The sequence below is a fragment of the Nomascus leucogenys genome, chromosome 17, assembly GCF_006542625.1.
Source record: "Nomascus leucogenys isolate Asia chromosome 17, Asia_NLE_v1, whole genome shotgun sequence".
Taxonomy (NCBI): Eukaryota; Metazoa; Chordata; class Mammalia; order Primates; family Hylobatidae; genus Nomascus; species Nomascus leucogenys.
The window spans coordinates 50,933,280-50,958,084 of NC_044397.1; the positions used below are offsets into that span (position 1 = coordinate 50,933,280).

At 41.3% G+C, this 24,805-nt stretch overlaps 1 protein-coding gene across 1 annotated transcript; it reads left to right on the forward strand.

Moving 5' to 3' along the window:
• The first annotated feature begins 8,351 nt into the window (after positions 1 to 8,351).
• SEC61G (SEC61 translocon gamma subunit) lies at positions 8,352 to 15,238 on the forward strand. The gene is made up of 4 exons (XM_030796815.1): positions 8,352 to 8,439; positions 10,005 to 10,104; positions 11,606 to 11,708; positions 15,074 to 15,238. Exons 2-4 carry the CDS (start codon positions 10,011 to 10,013, stop codon positions 15,081 to 15,083), a joined length of 207 nt encoding a protein of 68 aa, XP_030652675.1. The 5' UTR covers positions 8,352 to 8,439; positions 10,005 to 10,010; the 3' UTR covers positions 15,084 to 15,238.
• The last annotated feature ends 9,567 nt before the right edge of the window (positions 15,239 to 24,805 follow it).

The window sequence follows — 24,805 nt, forward strand, 5'->3', positions numbered from 1 at the left end:
CGCTTGCTCTGAATGTGCAAGAAAAGCCATGACAAGATTCTATTCTCTTCAGTTTTGAGTTTTAAACTTTTATAACATACATTTTTTTAAAGGATCTACTAAATTGAAATTATACAAATATGCCACTGAAAGATAAATACATCGAGAGGTGGCGGTCGCATGCAGAAGCCAGATGAGGAGCCTGGTGAGGAGGCAGCTTGGAGACAGGAGGCCTCCATGGCCACTCTCTGCAATCAGAGAGGTCTCAGGGCATGAGCCCTGCAAAACGCTTCTCAATCAGTGAACTAACCTAAAAATAGAATGAAACAGGATAGAAGACGGTCCCACTAAAGAAAAAATTGAGAACCAAAATAACATCACAAAATAAATTTAAAATAGCAAGAAACACAGTAGTTAAAAACAGAGTTAATAAAGTGCAAAAAAAATTTTAAAAACTTGAGCTGACCAAGGTGAGTACAGAGGTGTAATTAAGGTAAGACAATTAAGAAAATATAAAAAGAACAAAGAAAAGCTAACAAAAGGGTAGTCACCTTAAACAGATACTCCAACAGATCAAACAGAAAACATATTACAAGAACACAACATTTCCCTGAAGTGAAGTAAGAATCGAGCAGTCTCAGGAAAAAATGATATAGAATGTCACTTTTCATTGAGATCCTCTTTATCACTGAATCTCACTTGCAGAGAAAGAATCCTTTAATCACATCAAGGGGACAAGGATGGGACAATCTGAGGTAGCATCAGATTTCCCCTCTGAAACACTGAGTGCTAGGATGTAATGGAGTATTTATCTTTCAACTAGATTATAAAGAAAAGAAAGTGATGCCCAAATTTATATGCACCCACATCACTAAAGTATACAGACAGGCATATTCAGGCACGCATAAACTCAGGAAAAACCGTGTCCTTAAGCTCCTTAAAGAAAACCACTTGACAGTAAAATGTAACTGATTAAGAAATAAGTATTAAAATGAAGTTTCAAAACTATGATCCCTTTCCCTCACGTGAGTACTCACAAAGCTCTCTTCCTAAAAGATTAGTTCTACATTGCAGCAATAGGACAGGACACTTCCTGAGTTTTATGTTCCTATGAGATTACTCTGTGTGTGCCCAAAAATTATACTCGCTTGAACTGTTAATATTTCTCTTAGGAAACAGGAAGGAAAAAAAGGCAATGAAAGCGTGCCTTCTATGTGGGTTTGTGAGGGCCGCCATAACAAAATACCACAGACTGGGAAGCTTGAACAACAGTGATTCATCCTCTCACAATTCTGGAGGTGGGAGATCTGAGATCAAGATGCCAGCAAGGTTGGTTTCTTCTGAAGCCTCTCTTTTTAATTTGTGCCTCTTCTCCTGGTGTCTTCACATCACCTTCTTTCTGTGCATCTGTGTCCATAAAAACACCAGTCATGTTGGAGTATAGCCTACACCTCTGGCCTCAGTTTTTTTTTGTGTGTGTGTGAGATGGAGTCTCTCTCTGTCACCTAGGCTGGAGTGCAGTGGCCTGATCTCTCAGCTCACCACAACCTCCACCTCCTGGGTTCAAACAATTCTCCTGCCTCAGCCTCCCGAGTACCTGGGATTACAGGCGGTACAACCCCATGCTCATCTAATTTTTGTATTTTTAGTATAGATGGGGTTTCCCCATGTTGGCCAGGCTGGTCTTGAACTCCTGACCTCAGGTGATCCAACTGCCTTAGCCTCCCAAAGTGCTGGGATTACAGGTGTGAGCCACCATGCCCAGCCTCTCATTTTAATAACCTCTTTAAAGACCTTATCTCCAGTGGCCAAACCCTGTCTCTACAAAAAAAAAAAAAAAAAAAGAAAAAACATTAGCTGGGCATGGTGGCACATGCCTGTGGTCCCAGCTACTGGGGAGGCTGAGGTGGGAGGATCGCTTGAGCCCCAGGAGGTTGAGGCTGCAGTGATCTGTGTTAGCACTGCTGCACTCCAGCCTGTGTGACAGGGTGAGACCCTGTCTCAAAAACAAAAACAGAAAAGACCTTATCTCCAAATACAGTCAAATTCTGAGGTCTTAGAGTTAGGCCATCAACATGTGAATTTTGGGGGCGGCACAGCTCAGTATGTAACATCCTCCATAGCTCAAATAACGTAAAAAAGTGACTGCATGCCATCATAAGTCGTAATTCATCATATAGCTCCAGGGGATGTAGTGAAGAAGCCAGAACCCCTTACCTTGTTTAAATAAGTCAACGTGTTATAACAAGGTTTGTGGTCAAACTGGACTCTGTCAATGGCTTTGTCTTGGGAAAGGCACTGGGCTTCTCAGCATCTTGACAAAAGGATTGACTGGGGCCGGCCGCGGTGGCCCACGCCTGTAATCCCAGCACTTTGGGAGGCCAAGGTGGGCGGATCGCTTGAGTTCGGGAGTTTGAGACTAGCCTGACCAACATGGAGAAACCCCGTCTCTACTAAAAATACAAAAATTAGCCGGGCGTTGTAGCACATGCCTGTAATCCCAGCTACTTGGGAGGCTGAGGCAGGAGAATCAATTGAGCCTGGGAGGCAGAGGTTGCAGTGAGCTGAGATTGTGCCATTGCACTCCAGCCTGGGCAACAAGAGCGAAATTCCACCTCAAAAAAAAAAAAAAAAAAGATTGGTAGTGGAGGGAAAGAGTGCAGGAGCCTGATGGTGCTGGGTGTCGCTTCAGACAGAGCATAAAGGAAGCAGTGAAATGACTCTAGTTTCTCTCCCTCTCCTAGGGTCTTATATTTTATTTCTGATTTTTACTAATAGACTTTATTTTTAGGGTAGTGTTAGCTTTTCAGAAACATTGAGTAGAAAGTAAAGAGGTACCACAACCTTTTACACATCCTTCCTGCACAGTTTTCCCTATTAATATAGTACTAGCGAACATTTGTTACAATTGATGAACCAATATTGATACACTATTATTAACTACAGTCCACAGTTTACACTAGGGTTCACTCTGTATAGTTCTTCAGGCTTTGACAAATGCATAATGGCATGCATCCACCACTGCAGCATCATGCAGAATGGTTTCACCTGCACTAAAAATTCCCTGGGCTCCACCTATTCTTCCCTCTCTCTCACCCTCCCTCAGTCCCATAAAGACCTGGCAGTCACTGATCTTTTTACTGTCTCTATAGTTTTGCCTTTTCCAGAATGTCCTAGTTGGAATCATACAGTGTGTATTTTTTCAGACTGGTTCTTTTACATAGCAGTGTGAATCTGAGGTTCCTCCCTGTCTTTTCACGGCTTGAGAGCTCATTTCCTTTTAGCGTATTCCATTGTTTGGGTTTATCAGTTTGTTTATTCATTCATCTGCTAAAGGACATCCTGGTTGCCTCCAAGTCTTGGCAATTGTGAATAAAGCCACTATAAACATGTGTGTGTAAGATTTTGTGTGAGCATAAACCTTCCTGTTATTTAAATACCGAGGAGTGCAATTGCTGGAGAGTATGGTGGACTACGTTTAGCTTTGTAAGAAACTGCCAACGTGCCTTCCACAGTGGCTGTACCATTGGCATTCCCACCAGCAACGAAGGAGACTTCCTGTTGCTCCACATCCTTGCCAGCACTTGATGTAGTATTCTGGACTTTAGACATTCAAATAGGCTTGCAATAATATCTCATTGTTGTTTTAGTTTGCAGTCTCCTGGTGACAGGTAATGGTGAGTACCTTTTCATATGATTATTTGCCATCTGTGTATCTTCTTTTATGCAATGTCTGTTCAGATCTTTTGCTTATTATTATTATTATTTTTTGAGATGGAGTCTCGTTCTGTCGCCCAGGCTGCAGTGCAGTGGCAAACGATCTCGGCTCACTGCAAGCTCCGCCTCCCGGGTTCATGCCATTCTCCTGCCTCAGCCTTCCCAGTAGCTGGGACTACAGGCACCTGCCACCACGCCCGACTAATTTTTTGTATTTTTAGTAGAGCAGGGTTTCACCGTGTTAGCCAGGATGGTCTCGATCTCCTGACCTTGTGATCTGCCCCGCCTCGGCCTCCCAAACTGCTGGGATTACAGGCGTGAGCCACCATGCCCGGCCTTTTTGCTTATTTTTTAATTGGGTTGTTTTCTCCTGAAATATACTAAGAACCCTTAACACGCAGTAGCAGCACTGCACCCTGGGGAGCCTGAAACCCTGCACGACTGTGTGGAAAGGGCCCTGTGCCAGATCCGCGGAGACTTACTATGTGAAACACAGCCCTGCATCAGATCCCTGGAGACTGGCCTGGGCAGAAATCAGCATGTGGTCAGCCCAGAGGGTGGCTATGTGTGTTGGAGCAGTTAGACTTCTCTAATACAGGACAGTGCAAGAAAAGAAGTCCATTAGGCAGATTCAGAAAAGGTTTTTGTTTTTGTTTTAAGAAAATGATCATGAAATAAAGGGAACAGTGAGTTTCAGGAGGAAGTAGTCAATTGAAACTTTACTGTAATTGATAACAGAGTCACTGGCAACTAATTCTGTGATATCTAAATCTTTCGAGTCAACTTTACCACTCTATTCTGGTTATTGCATTTTTAACTAAACAAGATGGAATAACTTTTTTTTATAGTACTTAAAACCTTGTTCTTTCAAAAAGGGTTTGAGGAGGGAAGAAAACTTTATTTGACCTCATCACATTTAACTCTTAAAATATTCCTGTCTAAAGGACTCTTTATGTTTGTATCTAGGCCCAGTCTTTGATTTTTCCTGGGGAACTGCTGACACTTTCATAATTTCAAACACTGTGTCAGCTTCATTTTTCAAAAGATACAGCTCTTTCCACTTTGTCATAATACCTAAATGAAGTAACACAAAACAAAAAGACAGGTGCTATGGAGTCCTTGGTTCTCCATAGATCTTCTTAAACTCTTTCTTGCTTCAGGCAGAGATTCAAGAATATAAATGGAATATTAATTCAGCTTATCTCAAATGATGTTATTAATATTTCATGTATTTTTAAATTGAGGGGCAATTTAAAATTTCTGCTATATATACATTCAATTTATACTCAGTACAATTTATATCAAAATTTTTAAAACTTGACTTGATGATCTATATATTGACTTTTTTTCCATCTTATAAACATTTTTAAACATACAGAAAAATTGAAAGAATTATTCAATGAACATCTTACACCACAACTAAGTCTACATTTAACATTTTGTTGTATTTGCATTATCACGAGTCTATTCCTCTAACCATGAACCTGCCCTTTGTAAAATCAAAATAAGTTGTAGATACCTGTACATTTCCCTCCTAAATGCATCGACAATTGTATAATTTAACTAGAGTTCAATATTTGTTGAGGTTTTTTTTTTTTGGAGGAAAAAGGCACAGATCTGCTGCTATGGATGGAATGTTTGTGTGCCTCCAAATTCATATGTGGAAGCCCAAATGTGATGGCATTTGGAGGAGGGGCTTCTGGGAGGTAATTAGGTCAGGAGGCTGAAGCCCCACGTTGGGATCAGTGTTCCTACGACAAGGAGGAGAGCTGGTCCTTTCTTTCTCTCTTCTTCCACCCCCCACCATGTGAGAATGCAACGAGAAAGTAGCTATCTATAAACCAGGAAAAGCCTTCACAAGAACCTGACCATTATCTCTGACTTCCAGTCTCCAGAACTATGAGAAATAAATGTTTGTTGTGTAAGCCACCACTCTATGATACTGTTATAGCTGCCCACATTGACTAAGACCCCCGTGAAACCCTAAGACCTGTTAAATTACAGAGCGTTACTTTCACTTCCCAGTTCGCTCACCTGCCTTCTCAATCTGTACCCCCAGGCAAACACTGTTCTGATTTTTTGCACCATTCATTATTTTTGCTTTGTCTAAAATTTCTTGCAAATGGAACTGCACACTGTGCCTTCTTTGGCATAGGCTTGTTTCACCCACCATGTTTGTCACTCATCAATGTTGTGGCAGAGTTTTCCTTCCTTAGCTATGGAGTACTATTCTGTTGTGGGACTATATCTGTATGTTTATTCAATCTATTGATGGTACCCTGTTGCTTTTAGTTCTGTTATCAATAAAGGTACCACAAACATTCCTGTACAAGTCTTTTTGTGAATTTAGTTTCATATTATCTTCAATAAGTACCTGGAATTGGAATTGTGGAGCCATAGGTGGTGCATATATGCTTCGTATTATGATAAACTACTAAACTTTTCCCAAAAGGGTTACGACATTTTACACTCCTAGTAACCAGGAATTAGAGTTCTAGAGTTCTGGTTGAAATGTATTTTTGCACAGATTTGCTGTTATTGGCCTGTTTTTCCTTTTTTTTTTTTTTTTTTTTTAGAGGCGGAGTCTTGCTCTGTTGCCCAGGCTGGAGTGCAGTCGTGTGACCTCGGCTCACTGCAACCTCCACGTCCCTGGTTCAAGCGATTCTCCTGCCTCAGCCTCCTGAGTAGCTAGGATTACAGGCCTGCGCCACCACGCCGGACTAATTTTTGTATTTTTAGTGGAGACGGAGTTTCTCCATGTTGGTCAGGCTGGTCTCAAACTCCCGAACTCAGGTGAGTAGACAATTATAACAATACACTGTAATGAAAGTTATTTGAATGTGACCTCTCTCAGATTACCTTCTGGTACACATCTCTTTTTGAACCAGATTTTCTTAGATAAGGGGAACCACTGTACGTGTTACTTGATTTCCTGTGTTTTGCTGAAAACACTGTCAACCCAGACATTTGATGGTTGGGGTGAACTTGCCAACATGTGATTTTATGTTTTTTTGGAATGAATTATTTTTTTGAAAATTGTTTATTGAGCATGTATTGTGTTTAGCACTTTACTGGGTGCTATACTATACCCACTTGGAGCTTATGGTGTAGTAAGGGGATATACAGTGTAGGGAGACAGACCGAGGAGTAAATATATACATGTTAATACAAATGCTATGCAGCAAATGAAGAGGATATTGTGAAAAAGGAAAATAGAGAATGAGATAGACAGGATTGCCTTAGATGGTCGCTACAGGCCTCTAAGGAGATGACGCATGGGCTGAAGTCCTAGGGATGAAGAACTAGTCAAACGCAACTCAGTCTGTTCAGAATTTAAAAGTGACTCTTAAAGCTAAGGCAAGGTATGTGTAGTGTGTATGGACCACCTACAGTCAGATATACGGAGGCGTGTGACCTCTAACCCTGACCCACTGAATCAGTATCTGGAGGTTCTGGGGTTACAAATTTCCTTTACTAAAAAACTTAACAGGAGATTTCAGTTACTGAATAAGTTTTAGAAGCACTGAGAGTTGTAACACCTCTTAATGTTCTATCAGCTATTCCTGAGTTATATTGTTCCTAAGATCCCGTTATGCTCCACTGCTAAAAGGAAATATGGCCGGGCGCGGTGGCTCACGTCTGTAATCCCAGCACTTTGGGAGGCCGAGACGGGTGGATCGCCAGGTCAGGAGTTCAAGACCAGCCCGGCCAATACGGTGAAACCCTGTCTCTACTGACGGTTTCAGCCATCCGGCGGGGGGGTCCTGGAATGCATCCTTGTGGGTAAGTGGGGAGCTGTGTGTACATTATGACCACTCCCGTAACCAAACCTAGCGTTTGACAAAGGATGGCCTCAATTACAGCGGCATTCATTACCGTGAATGACAGCCAAAGTCAAAGTTTGGGGTGGGGATACTAGTTTGAATTAGGCCATAACATTGTATTGCTCATAAGCTTCATTTCGACCAACATTATATACATACAAAAAGTATGTACCGTAAGGGGCCGGGCGCGGTGGCTAACGCCTGTAATCCCAGCACTTTGGGAGGCCGAGGCAGGTGGATCACGAGGTCAGGAGATCGAGACCATCCTGGCTAACACGGTGAATCCCCGTCTCTACTAAAAATACAAAAAATTAGCCAGACGTGGTGGCGGGCGCCTGTAGTCCCAGCTACTCGGAGAGGCTGAGGCAGGAGAATGGCGTGAACCCGGGAGGCGGAGCTTGCAGTGAGCCGAGATTGCGCGACTGCACTGCAGCCTGGGCGACAGAGCGAGACTCCGTCTCAAAAAAAAAAAAAAAAAAAACATGTGTACCGTAAGGACACATCAAGCTGGACCGTAGGAAAAAAAAAACACAACTTAGGATTTACCTAGTCAGCCGCTAATAGAGAGCAAGCACCGCGCAAGGCCGCTGGGGCTCGTGCTGTGGACGCGAGTGGGTTAAGGTCGGGCTGGTGGGGTAACCCGGGACCCAGGATAACCCGGGAAAAAACGGCTGACGCTAGACTCACACTACTAAGGAAAGCCAACGCCCCAGCAGCGAGCACCGCAATGCATCTCTTCCAGGAAGCGTGGCCGGGACGCACTTCGCGCTGCGCTTGCGCACTGAGGTTTCGCGTAAGGAGCCAATAGGACGGAGGAGTGGGCGGGCTGTTGGCAGAAACCCGGATTCCGGTTCCGGTGGGCCTCTTGAGCCCGCTCCAGCGCTACGTGTCCTTGGCATTTTAGGTGTCGGTTGGGCAGGTGAGTTTCTTCCCGCCGGTGGGTACGGGCGAACGGGGCGGCCACGCCTTTGCGACTCGCGGGGGCAGGGGGCGTGGGCGAGCCAGCGTGTCTCCCCGGGCGGCCGTCGCGGGGCGGGGGTGAGTGGTCCCCTGGCTCAGGTCTGGGGCCGGGGTCTGGCTGCCGACATCCTACCAACTCGGCCTCTGGCTGAAAGCAGACCCAGGGCCGCGGGCTCACGGCGAGCTGGGTAGCCAGCCCGCGGGGCTCCAGGGCTTAGCGTCCTGCCCCGGCATCTTCTGTGCTGCAGCCAAAGATGATGTCCTGCTGCCCAGTCCCTTCGGGCTTGGCTTTGTGTGCGGGTGTGGAGTCCTGTCTGGGAAGAGCTGTACTCAGCTCTGGCCCTGCCGCCGCTCCCGTGGTTTAAAGTGAGAGCATTGGTCTACAGTCTAGTTCGAGAGATCGTAGTTGGTTTTTGGATCTCTGCCCCTGACATTGAGTGCGGTATTGTGTGTAGCGTGCGTTTTTCTGGATGAAGAATTCTTAACTTCCTTCGTGACAACTATGATTACAAAAAGTTTAAGCCCTTTGGATTTCAAGAGCAAAGTTAAGTGAAATAATGAGAAAACAGACATTACTGTGTTTTTGCCCCCAGAACGTTGCAGAATTCCTGGTGTTTCATTGACATTATTTCATTTCGTTGTCCACACCCTACACTAAGTGAGGAAACTGGGGCTTACAGAGGTTTACATTCCATAGCCAGTGATTTGAACTACCACCTGGCCACTGTTCTGAGTACTGGAAATGGAGGAAAATACCAGTAACACCCTGGTCTCTTTACTTACTATAGCAGTGGCTCTCAAAGCTAAGATCGGATAACATTTCTATTGGGTAATAGATTCCTCAAAAGAACCTATATGGTAAAATATATAGCCCTGTTTCCTTAAAAGATGTGTTCAAATCGAAAAGTTTGGAATTTAGCTAGTAGCTTCTCAGAATTTGCGTCTTCCTTTAGCCACTCTTTATACTTTAGAAAAGTATGTTGTATTGGCACGTTTTAGAAAAATCAAGGTTGAAATTCACGTTTGCCTCCATTCTAGGCTCTTACAGCACCATAGTTGGCATTCACTGTACAAGACCCTGGCTTCTGCGTAGTTTAATATAAAACATGGAAAGTAATTGTTGGATCTCAACATTGATGGTTCCTTAGGAGCGGTGGGGGGACTGTAGAATGAGAAATGGATGGGACTGCAGAGTGTCAAAAGGAATGGATGTGTTATCAATTGCTTAACCTTTTTTAACCTTTTAATAGAGATAGGCTTTTTATATTGTGTGTGCTGTTCTTTGTCAGTGAAGATATCATGAGTAAGATCTGTGCTTTTCTTATTGCCTGTGATAATTAACTGAAATTTACAAAAATAGTATCAATTTAGGCTTTGGAGTTTGTTTTTTGTTTTATTTTAGGAGGTGGAATTGACCCATGTTAGACGTGAATTCAATGGCTGGTCTCATTTACATCTTTATATAAATGAGCACGTGCTTATTGTATGATAACCAATACCAGTGAGTATCTTTGTTTTAAACAGGCAGTCATGGATCAGGTAATGCAGTTTGTTGAGCCAAGTCGGCAGTTTGTAAAGGACTCCATTCGGCTGGTTAAAAGATGCACTAAACCTGATAGAAAAGGTAATTGCTTGACTATGAGAGAAAAAATTAAATCTTTGCATTTTCTAAGCCTTTTGTTTGATTAACATCTTGATTAATAGCCATTGCATTACTTTCATCAACATTTTTATTGATTGATCCTGCGCGACGGCTTTTTAACATTGTCACTTCCTAAATTTTTTACTCTTGTCTAAATTTTTATTTTATGTATTTTCAAATGGTGTAAGATTCTTTATTACAGCCTTATGTTCCATGTAACATTTTAGTTAGTAATATTTTATGACTTTTAACATATTTTCTCTTTGGAAAAGCTTTGAAGTCTCCCTACTCACCTCACACCCTAATGAACAAAACCTTAACATGAAACCAACAATATAGTTTTTGCCAAACTAGAAAGTTAATTTTGTTACTTATTATGATTCATGTGTTAAATTTGACTATTTTTATTCATTCATAAGAGTTAGGAGCTGGTAATATAATAGAGAATATAACATGTATGTAATGTAGTATATAATAAAGAGAATAGTCCTTGGTGTCATGGAGCTTAGACTATCAAGGAAGACTGTCATAAACAAATTATTGCAATTATATTTTTTAATTACTGCTGTGGTAAGTATTATGGAAGATAACTAGAAGGAAGTTTGACAGCACGTAATAGGAGGACTAACCAAGTCAGGAGATCAGGGAAAGCTTCTCTTAGGAAGTAACATAAAATGACAACATTAGCAGTGTAATGTTTTATAAAATTGTGCTCAACTCAGACAGAGTCTCACTCTGTTGCCCAGGCTGGAGTGCAGTGACGCGAACTCGGCTCACTGCAACCTCTGCCTCCTGGGTTCAAGCAATTCTGCCTCAGCCTCCTGAGTAGCTGGGATTACAGGTGTGTGCCACCACACCTGCCTAATTTTTGTATTTTTAGTGGAGCCAGGGTTTCACCATGTTGGCCAGGCTGGTCTTAAACTGACCTCAGGTGATCTGCCTACCTCGGCCTCCCAAAGTGCTGAGATAACGGGCACAAACCACTGTGCCCAGCCCAATTTGATTTTTCAAGCCTTATTTTTGGCTTCATCATAATAGCAAAGGCACTGGACCCATCGTTTATAAGGTACCCCAAAAAAGGTATGTTTCTGCCTGTATAATTGATACGTTGTAATAAAAATTACAATGTTACATTTTAAAACTTAAGAAAAATAATGTATATTTCTTTCATCCATGACCTTTTTTTTGGTATTTTCTGGTCATTTGCTAAGAAGAAAAAATATTTTTAGTACTTGTTGATGAACTCACTAACACAGATATGCACTGTTATTTGTTTCCTTAAATATCAACAAAACGTGGAAATTTTAAAACCTGTCAGACAACCTGTTTACTGTTAATAGTCTCACCTTTTTATTTTTAAGTTATATATCTATTAACAGGACAAATGTATACTAGTTAAGTTCATTTATGTTGCTGATAGCTTTTTTCGCATACTTTCAGTGACAGTGCAAAAAATATGTGAATTTCGTGTTTTTAAATGCAGAATTCCAGAAGATTGCCATGGCAACAGCAATAGGATTTGCTATAATGGGATTCATTGGCTTCTTTGTGAAATTGATCCATATTCCTATTAATAACATCATTGTGTAAGTAAACTTTATGAAATAGACTAGGATTGAATGAAACTTGAAACCACTTGAGATGACAGCCTGCTATTTCGTTAATACAGAGATGCATCTTTTGACTTTTTAGTGCTGTTGGAGTCTACTGATATTTATGAGTACCTGATAATTGAGCGCTTTTAGATCTTACATGATCTTTCCAGAAATTCTCTGTGCTAGGCACTATTTTCTTTAATAAATAAAATTTTACAGAGTCAAAAAAAGTATGAAAGACACTCATATGTCACAAAGCCAGCATTGAAACCTAAGTCCTCTTTGTGCTGTTATCTTGTTAATTTCTAAGGTGCAGAGGAAATGCTTCCCGTCCAAAAATCACTACTGTGATAGAATTCTAACTCTGGACCAGATTGCATAGGTCCAAAACCTTTTTCTTGTTATGCAGTAGCTGTCCTAGCGTCAGGCAATTTGCCTAACCTCTCTGTGCCCAGTTTATTCAGTGGGGATAATAGTTCTTACTTGGATTATGACTTTAAGTCATGTAAGGCCCCAGAAACAATTTGGGTAAGAATACAAGTGGAAGTTGTTACTGTAATGAGCCATTGATACTGATAGGAGAATATCATAACTTTTAAGTATATTAGGAGGCAAAAAAGGCTGAGAAACACTGGGATCACTTTATTCGTTTCCAAATAATTTTGCCTTTTAAATTCATTACAAGTCATTGGGACACCTTGTGGCATTGAGCAATTAGAGCAATTAGGTAATTCAGTTTAGGGTAAGGACTTAGTATGAGTTTCAGTACTTATTTTGTGATTTTGTATGCATTCAATCTCAGCCTCATCCACTGTTTGGAGGTAATAAAATCTATTATTACCTGATAATAATATCAGGTATATCAGTGCTTGTATCCATTAAAAGCACTGAGTAAGTGTTAGTTGAATTAAGTGAACTACTTCAGGTTCTTTGCCTTTTCTGATGGTGATGGTGGCAATAATAATTAACATTCATTGAGAACTTTCCATATGCTATTGAAATCTATCTAATATCACTCAGTAATATCAATTGATTTTATGGGGTGGTGAAGTTTGAAGCAATGATTTAAAAATTTCTAAACTATAAATCTCCTAAATACTAGGTATTTTATCCCAGGTACTGGTACAGGTTGCCTTTTAAATGACAAGTAACAATGTATATTGTCAGAGGGATTTCTTAAGTAGGTTACCATAGTTATTAAGGCAGAAGTGCCACAAAGTGATATTCAAGATCATCAATAGTTAGAACTAGATGGGCCCAAGTCACTGATATCTCCTTTGTCAGTTCAGAAATCTCTTTTATTTTACCAGTGAGAAATGCCAACCGTAGAACTGTGGAATCATGGGGAGAATACTGAAGTAGAATGAGGAAATCAGTAAAAAGAAGTGGCAGAGTCTCTGTCAAGTTTCTTCTTTTTCATACTCAGTGCCTCTGCTCTTCTTGCTTCCCATTCTGTCATGAGACAGATTTATTGATAGGAAGTGTTTCTTGAAAATGATAACAAAATTAAGTCTCCTGTGATAATCACTCTTCATTGTTCTTAGTTGTATCTTTCAGAAGAACATGTAAGCCCACCTTTTCCAATCTTTTGGTGTACAAGCACCTTTCAGATTTTTCCCCAGCCTTCACTTAACCTATATTTTTGTCCCTTTTGCCAGACATCACTGTCTGCCTTGGGTCATACTCAGGTCCGTCTTTCACATTAGATTATGAGTTGTGAGGCAGGCCTCCCTTGTTATTTATATTGTATGTCTCTCCTATAGAGTCTAGTCCAGGGCCCTCTTGTATCCGTTAAAAGCACTGAATAAGTGTTGAATTAAGTGAACAACTTCGGGTTCTTGCCTTTTCTAATGGTGATGTTGGCAATAATAATAGTTAACATTCATTGAGAACTTTCTATGACTTTGTGTGTCAACTCATTTAATCTTCATGAGGAAACAGGCATGGGGAGGCTAAGTAATCTACTCGGATTGCATGGCTGGTGATAGAGCAACACGGGAAACCTTTCAGAAGCTAGTTACTTAGAAAACTTTTCTTCTAGTTAAAAAAAATGATTTCAGTGTTTAAGAAGTTAAAAAATCTATCTTTAGATATTTTTTTACCTTAGCGTGAAGGCCAATTAAAACATTTTGTGAGAGACACTACAGGAAACTTACTCTTTTGTCATGTTATGCCAGGACATCTGTAAAACTGAAAGGAATCTTGCTTTCCCTGCTTGAAAGAGGATAAATCATTGTTTAAATCATTTTGAGATGGTAGCAAGGGAAATACTCATTGGGTTGAATTACCAGTTTTTTCTTACGATTTTTTTTCTTCTTTTTCTTTATAATTAGAGCAATCAAAATTAATATTCACAGTATTAGAATTTAAAATAGGCACTTGCTGGCTTTTTAGTTATAGCAATACTACTTAATAGCATAAGCATTTAAAATGCTAAACATTAAAGTATATGCTCAGGGGTATTTTATATAATAATTTTCTCTTTTTTTTTTGAGATGGAGTCTTGCTCTGTTTCCCAGGCTGGAGTGCAGTGGCGCAATCTTAGCTTATTGCAGCCTCTGCCTCCCAGGTTCAAGTGATTCTCCTGCCTCAGCCTCCCGAGTAGTTGGGACTACAGGTGCACCCCACCATGCCTGGCTAATTTTTTTTGTATTTTTAGTAGAGACAGGGTTTCACCATGTTGGCCAGGCTGGTCTCGAACTCCTGACCTCAGGTGATCTGCCTCAGCCTCCCAGAGTGCTGAGATTACAGGTGAGAGTCACCACGCCTGGCCTATTTTATATACTTTTCTTCTGGTAATGGAATTATTTTGCTTTAACATTACTAAAATGTATATCTGACTATGCAGTTTTAATGTTTATGCTTTTAAAACTCAGAAGTTCTTCTGCAGAAAAGGTGATTTTTGTTTTCATCATGACTAACCCAGATTTTGGAATGATTATGGTAAGATGCAGTGCTTGAGTACCTTATGCTCATCTGCAGTCTGTTTTCTGCTGGTGTGTTCTACTGGTGTGTCGACGTTATCAAATTGAAAAGCTTCTCAACTAACCATCCTGTCATGTAATTGATATTTTTTGTTGCATTCAGAAAGGCGTTATGCTAGACTGTTCCAAAATGGCATTTCCTGAATGAGCGTTGTGAGTTTACACATAGACCTCTTCCAATAGCCACATCATCTTTTCAGGTCCAGGATTTAAAGTTCATTGTGCCATTCTTTTATGCCATCTTTAGATAAAGTTAGGTGGGATTCAAATAACTGGTCTTGAGCTGTTAAAGTTATAGCATATTGCATTTCAAATAATAATTATTAAAATCTTATCTATGCTCAGAAGTAATAATTTTTCTTTCTTTTACAGTGGTGGCTGAATACATTTTGGAAGAGAGTTTTTCATCTTAGAGATTGGTGAACAAGTATGAGGCTGTGAGAAGCTCACAGAATACAAATTTGCCTCTATGTTTTGTGGGGTTTTTTTGCTTTCAAGATGTTTTCTATTTCTAAATTAAAGTAATTTCAAAGTAAATGAATATCTCTTTTTTCTGTCATAGATACTTATCACATTTCAATGATAGAAAATAGTAGTTTCTTTCTCTGAATAATTTGGTCTATAAGAGAAATGAAAGGGCCTGGTGAAATATTACACTTTCTGAGAGCTCTTCTGTTTTAGCCCCTTTGTGCTAGTATTACAAAATACCTGAGAGTAGGTAATTTATAAATAATAGAAATTTATTCTCACAGTTCTGGAGACTGGGAAGTCCAAGATCAAGGTACCAGCAGGTTTGGTGTCCGGTGAGGGCCTGGCCTCTGCTTACAAGCTGGTGGCTTAAATGTTGTGTCCTCACATGGCAAAAGGGATAGACGGGCAAAAGGGATAGACGGGCAAAGGGCCTTCATCCCATTCATGAGAGAAGAGCCCTTGTGACCTCCTCACCTCTTAAAGCCCTTACCTCTTAATACTATTACATTGGATATTAAATTTCTTTATATATGTGTATGTATGTGTGTCTTGCTCTGTCGCCCGGGTCATAGCTCACTGCGACCTCAAACTCCTGAGCTCAAGCCATCCTCCTGCTTCAGCCTCCCGAGTAGCCGGGACTACAGGCACGTGCCACCATGTCTGTCTAATTTTTTGTAGAGATAGGGTATCGCTGTGTTGCCCAGGCTGGTCTTGAACTCCTGGCCTCAAGTAATCCTCCCACCTCGCTCCCAAAGCACTGTGATTACCCGGCTAAGCCACTGTGCTTGTCTGGAGGTTGAATTTCAACATGAATTTTTGAGGGACATAAACATTCAAGTTACAGCATCTGCTATCAGGTAAATGTTTATCTATGGTCAAAGACGAAACAGCAAGTAAAAGATGGTGATTCCCTATTAGAATTTGAGGGTAGGGTAGGAGTTTTTCTGTAAGCACTTAATTTTTTTTTTTTTTTTTCTGTTGAGATGGAGTTTTGCTCTTGTTGCCCAGGCTGGAGTGCAATGGCACGATCTCAGCTCACTGCAACCTCTGCCTCCCAGGTTTAAGCAATTCTCCTGCCTCAGCCTCCCGAGTAGCTGAGATTACAAGCATGTGCCACCACGTCCTGCTAATTTGGTATTTTTAGTAGAGACGGGGTTTTCCCATGTTTGTCAGGCTAGTCTTGAACTCCCGACCTCAGGAATTTTAAACAGGTAGTCAAAATTATTATAGTTTAGAAGCTACTTGAAATAGTTTCCTAGAATTATGGTTAAAACTTAAAAGTGAGAGATCCTCTCCTAGATGTACTAAATCAGTCACTCTATCTTGAACACTGGGGTTCTGAATTTTTTTAAGAATTCACTGATAAGTGTCTGAAATGAAAAGGGGACTTATCCTCTTTCCCCTTTAAAAAAAAAAGTAAAGCCAGGTGCAGCGACTCACATCTGTAATCTTAGCACTTTGGGAGGCCTACACAGGAGAATTGCTTGAGACCAGGAGTTCAAGACCAGCTTGGGCAACATAGCAAGACCTCAACGCTACAAAAAATTTTTAATAGCTTGGTGTGGTGGCATGCACCTGTAGACCCAGCTGTTTGGGAGGCTGAGGTGGGAGGATCTCTTGTGCCCAGGAGTTTGAGGCTGCAGTGAGCCATGACTGCACCACTGCACTCAGCCTGGGTGACAGAGTGAGATCTTGTCTCTAAAAATAAAATACAAACAGTAATTTAAATTTGAGTTTATTCCCCCTTTTTAAAAAAAGCAATTGCATTGCTTCAATTTGTTCATTCAGTGTTTATTGAGCTTTACTTCCCTACTTCTAATATTTTTAAAAAATTTGTTAGCAAAACACATGTTTAAATGTTCTTTCATCCTCAGTAGGGTAGGGAAGTGTCTAATTAGTGTGGCTGGGCAGTATTCCTCAGTTTTGGAATCCACAGTTCAGAGATTCTGGTCTGTTTTTGTAGTAACAGTAACAAATTTTTCTGCCTACTTAATGAAATGTTGACAGTGTTTCAATCTTGAATGAATTGATGTCTTCAAAGATAAAAATATAGTGAAAGGCTGGGTGCGGTGGCTCATGCCTGTAATCCCCACCCTTTGGGAGGCAGAGGTGGGTGGATCATGGGGTCAGGAGTTCGAGACCAGCCTGGCCAAGATGGTGAAACCCCATCTCTACTAAAAATACAAAAATTAGTCGGATACAGTGGCGGGCGCCTATAATCCCAGCTAGTCAGGAGGCTGAGGCAGGCGAATCGCTTGAACCTGGGAGGCAGTGGTTGCAGTGAGCTAAGATTGTGCCACTGCACTCTAGCCTGGACCACAGAGCAAGACTCCATCTCAAAAAAAAAAAAAAATACAGTGAAAATTTGGTGATCTCTAAGCTTAAGAAGACCATATAGTCACATTTATAGCTATTAGCTGCTTAAAGGCCAAAATTGTATGTGCATATATATGCAAGTGCATGTATACTTGTATATGTTTACATGTAGGTATGTATATATAGACGTTTACATATATGCACCTATATACATGTATGTTTTAAACACTTATGGTAGAAATTCTAAAATGTAGACTTGTTGCTGGCAAATGTGTATTATGTTGTTGGTTAAGATGATTCTGAACATTAATATTTTTTGACATAAGAATTGTAAATTCCTATTATAGCATACATTTAGGCTGATTATTTTGATGACTTACTTGGTTCTTGACACATGAGCAGATAAGGTATTACATAAATATTTTGTATGTATACGTGCAAATGAAATGAGGGCTGACCAAGAATTCTGGTGATGGAGCAGAGTAACCTTCACAAGCAACAGTTGCATTTCTTAAGTAGGAAAGAATAAGTAGATTTTTCTTATTCACCCTACTCCCAGCATATATGAGAGCTGGCACATGGTGCTGTGAAACAGTATTAAACTTCACCATGCATGAATCACCTGAAGGAATTTCTTAAACATTTTCTGTTTTTTAAATACCTATAGCAAAACGTACTAATGCCCTTCCTGTGGCAGTTCCCCAGTTTCTCTTCTTTGCAAGCAAAGTCATCTCGTTTTTCTTCAGGTTGTGTACCACATGTATGGGTATGTGAACAACACATGTTTGTTCAGCTGTTTTTAACATCATATAATTGGAATCATGCTGTTTGTATTCATCTGTGACTTGCCTTCTCTCTAAAAATAGTATTTTTGAGGTTCACGCATGCAGATAACATAGCTGCAGGAAGTGTGGTCGATTTATTTGCACTGGTATATAACTTACTGTTAGGAAATTATTCCATAACTTTCATTTGTTTTATTATTGATGGACATTTGGGTTGTTCTCAGTTTTTTGCTTTTAACAATTGTTCTTCCACATTTTCTGCTAATAATGTGGGTATACATGTCTTCTGGTATAGCTGTGCAAGCATTTCATTTGGTCTCATACCTAAGTAAAACTGCAGTGTCAAAAGTATGTCCATGTTCAGCCTTGGTAATGCCCATCATTTTCTGAAGTCATGCTAATTTCTACCCCTCCAGTAAGAGACTCCTGCTCTACATTCTCCTATTAGTACATTGTGCCTGTCTTCTTTTGTTTTGGCAGGTGTTTTCATTTACTTTATGGTGTTTTGGGATGAAAGAATTCTCAATGATAGTATTTTTACTGTATGAATACTTTCACCTAACATTTGTAACTTTTGTGTGTATTAACATTGTCAGCTTCTTATAGGATTACCCAGTCTCATCTTCACAGACCAGTGCGTTCCACCTTTCTCAAATATAAGACTCACCTGGGCACTTGCCCCACCTTAGATCTACCACATCAGCATCTCTAGATGTTGGGCCTTGGATTCTTTGCTTTATAAAAATGCTCTTAGATGGTGATTCTTAACATCAGTTGAGATTGAGAAACATTACCCAGCCACACAGTTCGTCTTTTCCGCTAAGGCCCAGCTGGAGGTCACTAGCTTGTTGTATTATGACTTTTGTAGTAGAAAATGCTCCCATGTAACTAGCTGCATGTAGCTACTCAGAAACATGGACAGCCTCATTCAGAAAAGAATACTTCTGAAGTACGACTGCACAATTCTCATTCTAAGTTCATTAAATGCTTAGCTCAGGCAACCAAGCAGAGCAGGGTAGAGGTCAGTAAAATTAAACTCTTTGTATTTCTGATTCTTTTTTAAGCCAACTACCAATGCATTATCTACTCAGAACCTCTCTTGTCTCTGAGGAGTTGATTCTAACTGACAATAGGTCATCGCTTGCCAACGTAAAAGAACAAAGTGCGGCTGGGCACAGTGGCTCACGCCTGTAATCCCAGCACTTTGGGAGGCTGAGACAGGCGGATCACAAGGTTAGGAGTTTGAGACCAGCCTGGCCAATATGGTGAAACCCTGTCTCTACCAAAAATGTAAAAAATTAGCTGGGCGAGGTGGCATGCTCCTGTAGTCCCAGTTACTTGGGAGGCTGAGGCAAGAGAATCACTTGAACCTGGGAGGCGGAGGTTGCAGTGAGCCGAGACTGTGTCTCTGCACTCCAGCCTGGGCGACAGAGTGAGACTCTGTCTTGAAAAAAAAAAAAAAGTACTTTAATTTGTTTAATTCAACCTCAGAGCATCTGAACATCAACTAGGCATCAAAATAGTTCTCCTTTGTGAATAATTACATACATATCACTGACAAACAATGAAAGCCTGGTGAGATTGGAGTTGCTAAAATGGGGGAAATGAGGAGAAGGGTAGATGTTGGAGAATGGCTAGGAGTTTGGTTTGGGGAATGCTGGTTTGAAATGCCTATTAGTGAAGTAGAGGTTCAGTGTGCAGTTGGATGTACTGGTCTGGAGTTCCGAGGAGATGTTTCAACTAGAGATATGGATTTGGGATTCATGAAGCCAGAAGAAAGGGTTTCCAGGAATCAGTGAGCAGGTGAGCCAAATGCTGCTGATAGGTTATGTGAGACAAAGAACGAGATTTGACACAGGCTTAGCAATGTAGAGGTTGTAATCTGGAGGGCCTGGCTGGGGTGGTTCAAAAGACAATGAGGGGAGTTAAGGAGTATGGACAAACTGCTCCTGTGATTTTTGTAAAGGGCAGTAGGTTAAAGGGGTATTCGGGTTGAGGATTTATTTTTAATATGAGAGAACTAGCAGTGTGTTTTTGTGGTGATAGGAATGGTCTGAGAGGGGAAAATTGATAAGGAGGGGGTGAGAAGAAAGGGAGTCTGGTTCAAGTGGCAGTGGGAATAGCTCATTCTTGCTGATGAGGGAGAATATGGGTACAGAATCAGACTCTTTCCAAGGAGGAGAAGACAGGAGGAGGCAGTGAGGTTGAGGACACATGTCAGAGAATGACAGAGTAGTTCCATGGAATTCAAGCTAGGTAAGAAGTAGAAGTCAAGATGTGGGTGAGGGACAACATAGACTGTGTACCAGAGAGGTACAGGTTTGTTTAAATTGGGGTCCTAAGGAGAATTAACTAAAAAGGTAGAATTGCTGGTTGCAAAGTACAATGCTTGGATTCGAATTATGGAGGGCCTGTAGTTATTGGTAATGACCAGTTGCAACATGGGAAAGACCATGGGATTCAGTAGTTAATATAGGTTGAAAATCAAGATTCTTGGAGGTGAGGAAGTAAAGAAGCTGGGAGGCCAGTGTATTGAGAAGGATTATGTTTGTGGGTATTAAATTACCGTGAATGACTGTAGAAGTAGGGTTGGAAAGAAGGACAGCAAGCCAGGAGCCAGAGTCTTCCGGGGCATGGTGTGAGGGCACAATGACCAGAGGTGAGTGCTATTTCAGATGAATACTGTTAGGAGGGGTAGTGGATGCTGCTGACTGATGATACACTTGTCAGAACTGGAGGGTAGAGCTGTGAGAAGAGGCTGATCTCGAAGTTGCTTTGAGGAACAAGGAGAAGCTGCCTGCCCTCCAGCCCCAGCATTGTGAGTAGGATGGGAGAGGGAATGAAATCTCCATGGATAGGGCTACAGGATAGGGCTACAGTGCTGGAACAGCATAAGGGGAAAGGAAATGTTCTGAAATGAGGTTGAAGTGTTTGAGATTCTCTATAACTGACCATGGATTCTGACGGGCAGCATGGAAGGGTTTCGGGAGTTGAGGAAGGGTAAAAGATGGAATCAGAAAAAGAGAAATAAGAGAGCAGCTTGTAAGGGATGGTCAGGAGTCTTGGTCTTTTGAAGTGAGTAGGAATTAAGGGCATGATGGTTTTTGCCCTTCTTTTCCTGAGAGTAGTGAGGCAAGGTAGTGAGACTCACTGAGGCAAGGCAGTGAGACTGGAGGACGGGAGGGTATGATTCTGAGGCCCGCTCTTCATGTGCTGGTGGTGCTAGGAGCAGAGCTTCCCACACTGCAGTGTGCAGATGAACCACCTGAAGGTCTTGCTGCAGATCCCAGTTTGGTAAGTGTGGGAGGGGGCTGAGATTTCACATTTCTGTAGAACTTGCATGGGCTCCCAGGCGATGCTGATGCTACTTTAAGGAACAAGGGTAGAGGAGACAGAAGATTTAGTTTTATCGAGAGCCCATTGGCTCCTGCATTGGAGGCATTTGTGAGAGTATTCATAATACTTATACCTGCTTGTGTGTATTGGGTGGGGTGAGAAAGGTTTTCTTTTTTTTTTTTTTATTATTATACTTTAGGTTTTAGGGTACATGTGCACAATGTGCAGGTTTGTTACATATGTATCCATGTGCCATGTTGTTTTGCTGCACCCATTAACTCGTCATTTAGCATTAGGTATATCTCCTAATGCTGTCCCTCCCCCCTCCCCCCACCCCACAACAGTCCCCGGAGTGTGATGTTCCCCTTCCTGTGTCCATGTGTTCTCATTGTTCAATTCCCACCTATGAGTGAGAACATGCGGTGTTTGGTTTTTTGTCCTTGCAATAGTTTACTGAGAATGATGGTTTCCAGCTTCATCCATGTCCCTACAAAGGACATGAACTCATCATTTTTTATGGCTGCATAGTATTCCATGGTGTATATGTGCCACATTTTCTTAATCCAGTCTATCGTTGTTGGACATTTGGGTTGGTTCCAACTCTTTGTTATTGTGAATAGTGCCACAATAAACATACGTGTGCATGTGTCTTTATAGCAGCATGATTTATAGTCCTTTGGGTATATACCCAGTAATGGGATGGCTGGGTCAAATGGTATTTCTAGTTCTAGATCCCTGAGGAATCGCCACACTGACTTCCACAATGGTTGAACTAGTTTACAGTCCCACCAACGGTGTAAAAGTGTTCCTATTTCTCCACATCCTCTCCAGCACCTGTTGTTTCCTGACTTTTTAATGATGGCCATTCTAACTGGTGTGAAAGGTTTTCTTGAGGAGCATATACTGTAGAGGAAACTTTAGGATACATTGGATTTGAAAAGGCAGATACTAGGGGTAATATGGGTGTTGTCTCAAAGGATGGGTACATGTTTTGTTCCTCAAAGTTTCCTAGACTTAGCACATTGCTTTAAGAGAAGCTGTGACAATAAGACAGTATCAAGAAACAATCAACTTTGTGCTTTTTATACCTGATCACTTGAAAATTTACTTTTCCCAAATCAGTCAGAGGCAACACGTTGCCTGCCAAAGAAGGGACTAGTGTGGAGTGAGTAAAAGGAGCTGTACAAAGTCAAAGTTCAAGTTTTATTCAACTTATAGGACAGGCCTTTTGAGAATCAAAGGTAAATCTTGAGGATAGGAAGGCACAGGGTAGTATATGGCATAACAATAGAACTAGAAGGAGGCAGGCATGTAGAGGAAGGAAGAGACCACTGTCATCCTCACCTGCTCTTGGGTTTGTGAAGAAACCAGTGGATCCTAGAGGAGTTGGGGTGTGGGCTAGGAGAGGAGGTCTGACCTGGTAGGAAGTGAGGGAGGGAATGAGGCTCCCTCTTAGACAGAGGCCAGTACTTCTTGGGCCACACCAGGGAAGCACCCAGGGAGAACTTAGCCCATATTTGTAGACCATTTCCTTGCAGGGAATGAATTTGGAGGGAATACCACAAACTGTTATGGAAGAAAAACTATGTGGCTCTGCCTCCTCATGTGGGGTGTGGGCCTTCCATGGATGCTCTCAGAATAATGCCAGCTATTACGTGGCAGGCATTTGACTATTTGTGCTTAAACTCTCTCCTGGCCCCCATGTGACTTACCCTATGAGGACAACTCTCACACTTTTGTAAAAAACCAGAACACTCATAAGCTCTCCCAGGACCCCCGAATGCAGTAGAAATGTGGAAAGGGTGGCACACAGTTGTGTTATAACTACTGTAGTTACAAAGTTAATCCCTATTAACATTTTAAGAGGCAATTTTAGGGTGTCAGAGATCTTTGTTGTTTTTATGGATGCATTCCACAAACAAAATAGTGCCTGACACAGGATATAGGTTCAAATATTTATTGGTGAATGAATACAAATGGTTACTATATTAATTTTCTTAAAATCCCTTGCATGTTAGAGAAGGTAGTACTGAAAAATGCTTCAGTGAATTTCCAGCCAGTCTGTATCATAATGAAAGGTCCACCATAAAAGTGGATGTCAGGGAGAGGTCTGGCGTTGGTCTCAATGTAGGTAGGCATAATGCAAGACAAAGAAGCATAGGTGACTGCAAAGATAGGACATGAGAAAGCTCCGCTATAATGAAATGAAAATTATTTTAGCCAAAAGCTTCCTGTTGTCATAGTAAGCGGTGTTACATTGCCAGCCACAAAGAGTCTAATGATCTAAGAGCTAAGTGGAAGTTTAGTGATGGGTCTCAGGCTGTAGACTGCTCTCTACCATCTTAGAAGCAGGGAAAAACAAAAAAATAACTCATCTTCCCTGTTGGAAGACAGCTCAAACTCTATAAAGGAGTTACTTGCCTTCCATCATCACAGAGGCAGGAAAAACTTGTCTTCCCTGTGTTGGCGGCAAGCAGAACTCCAAAAAATAAAGGAGTTGTACAGCAAAATAAACTTTAGATCTCAAATTTCGGGAGATCAGGGATTCTCTGGAGGGGTTGCATTCAGACCTCAGCAAATTGTCCTTTTGGTTTGAGCCATAAAGTTAGCTCATGCTGGTACCAAGCACCGATGTGAGATTTGTCAAAGGTCAGGGGCATCTCCACTCAGAATCCCCCCATGCTTACCAAAATGTGAACCCCAAACTTTTGAGACAGGTCCCAGTTAATTTAGAAAGTTTATTTTGCCAAGGCTGAGGATGTGCCCATGACACAGCTTCAGGAGGTCCTGACGACATGTGCCCAAGGTGGCTGAGGCACAGCTTAGTTTTATACATTTTAGGGAGACATGAGCCATCAGTCGATATACGGAAGAAGTACATTGGTTCAGTCTGGAAAGGCAGGAGAACTCGAAGCAAAGACAGGAAGACTGGAAGCAGATGGGTGATAGAGGAACTAATGGTTGCATACTTTTGAGTTTCTGATAAGCCTTTCCAAAGGAGGCAGTCAGATACTCATCTATCTCAGTGAGCAGAGGGGTGACTTTGAATAGAATGGGAGGCAGGTTTGCCCTAAGCAGTTTCCAGCTTGACTTTTCCCTTTAGCATAGTGATTTGGGGGCCCCAAGATTTATTTTCACACCATGTACCCTCTTTTCACAACATGTACCCCCAGAATCTCTAACTTAAAAAAACAAG

Coding starts and splice junctions, on each gene's coding strand:
- SEC61G (XM_030796815.1), top strand. CDS start 10,011: ATGGATCAGGTAATGCAGTTTGTTGAGCCAAGTCGGCAGTTTGTAAAG. Junction 10,105..11,605: donor CACTAAACCTGATAGAAAAG/GTAATTGCTTGA, acceptor TTTTAAATGCAG/AATTCCAGAAGATTGCCATG.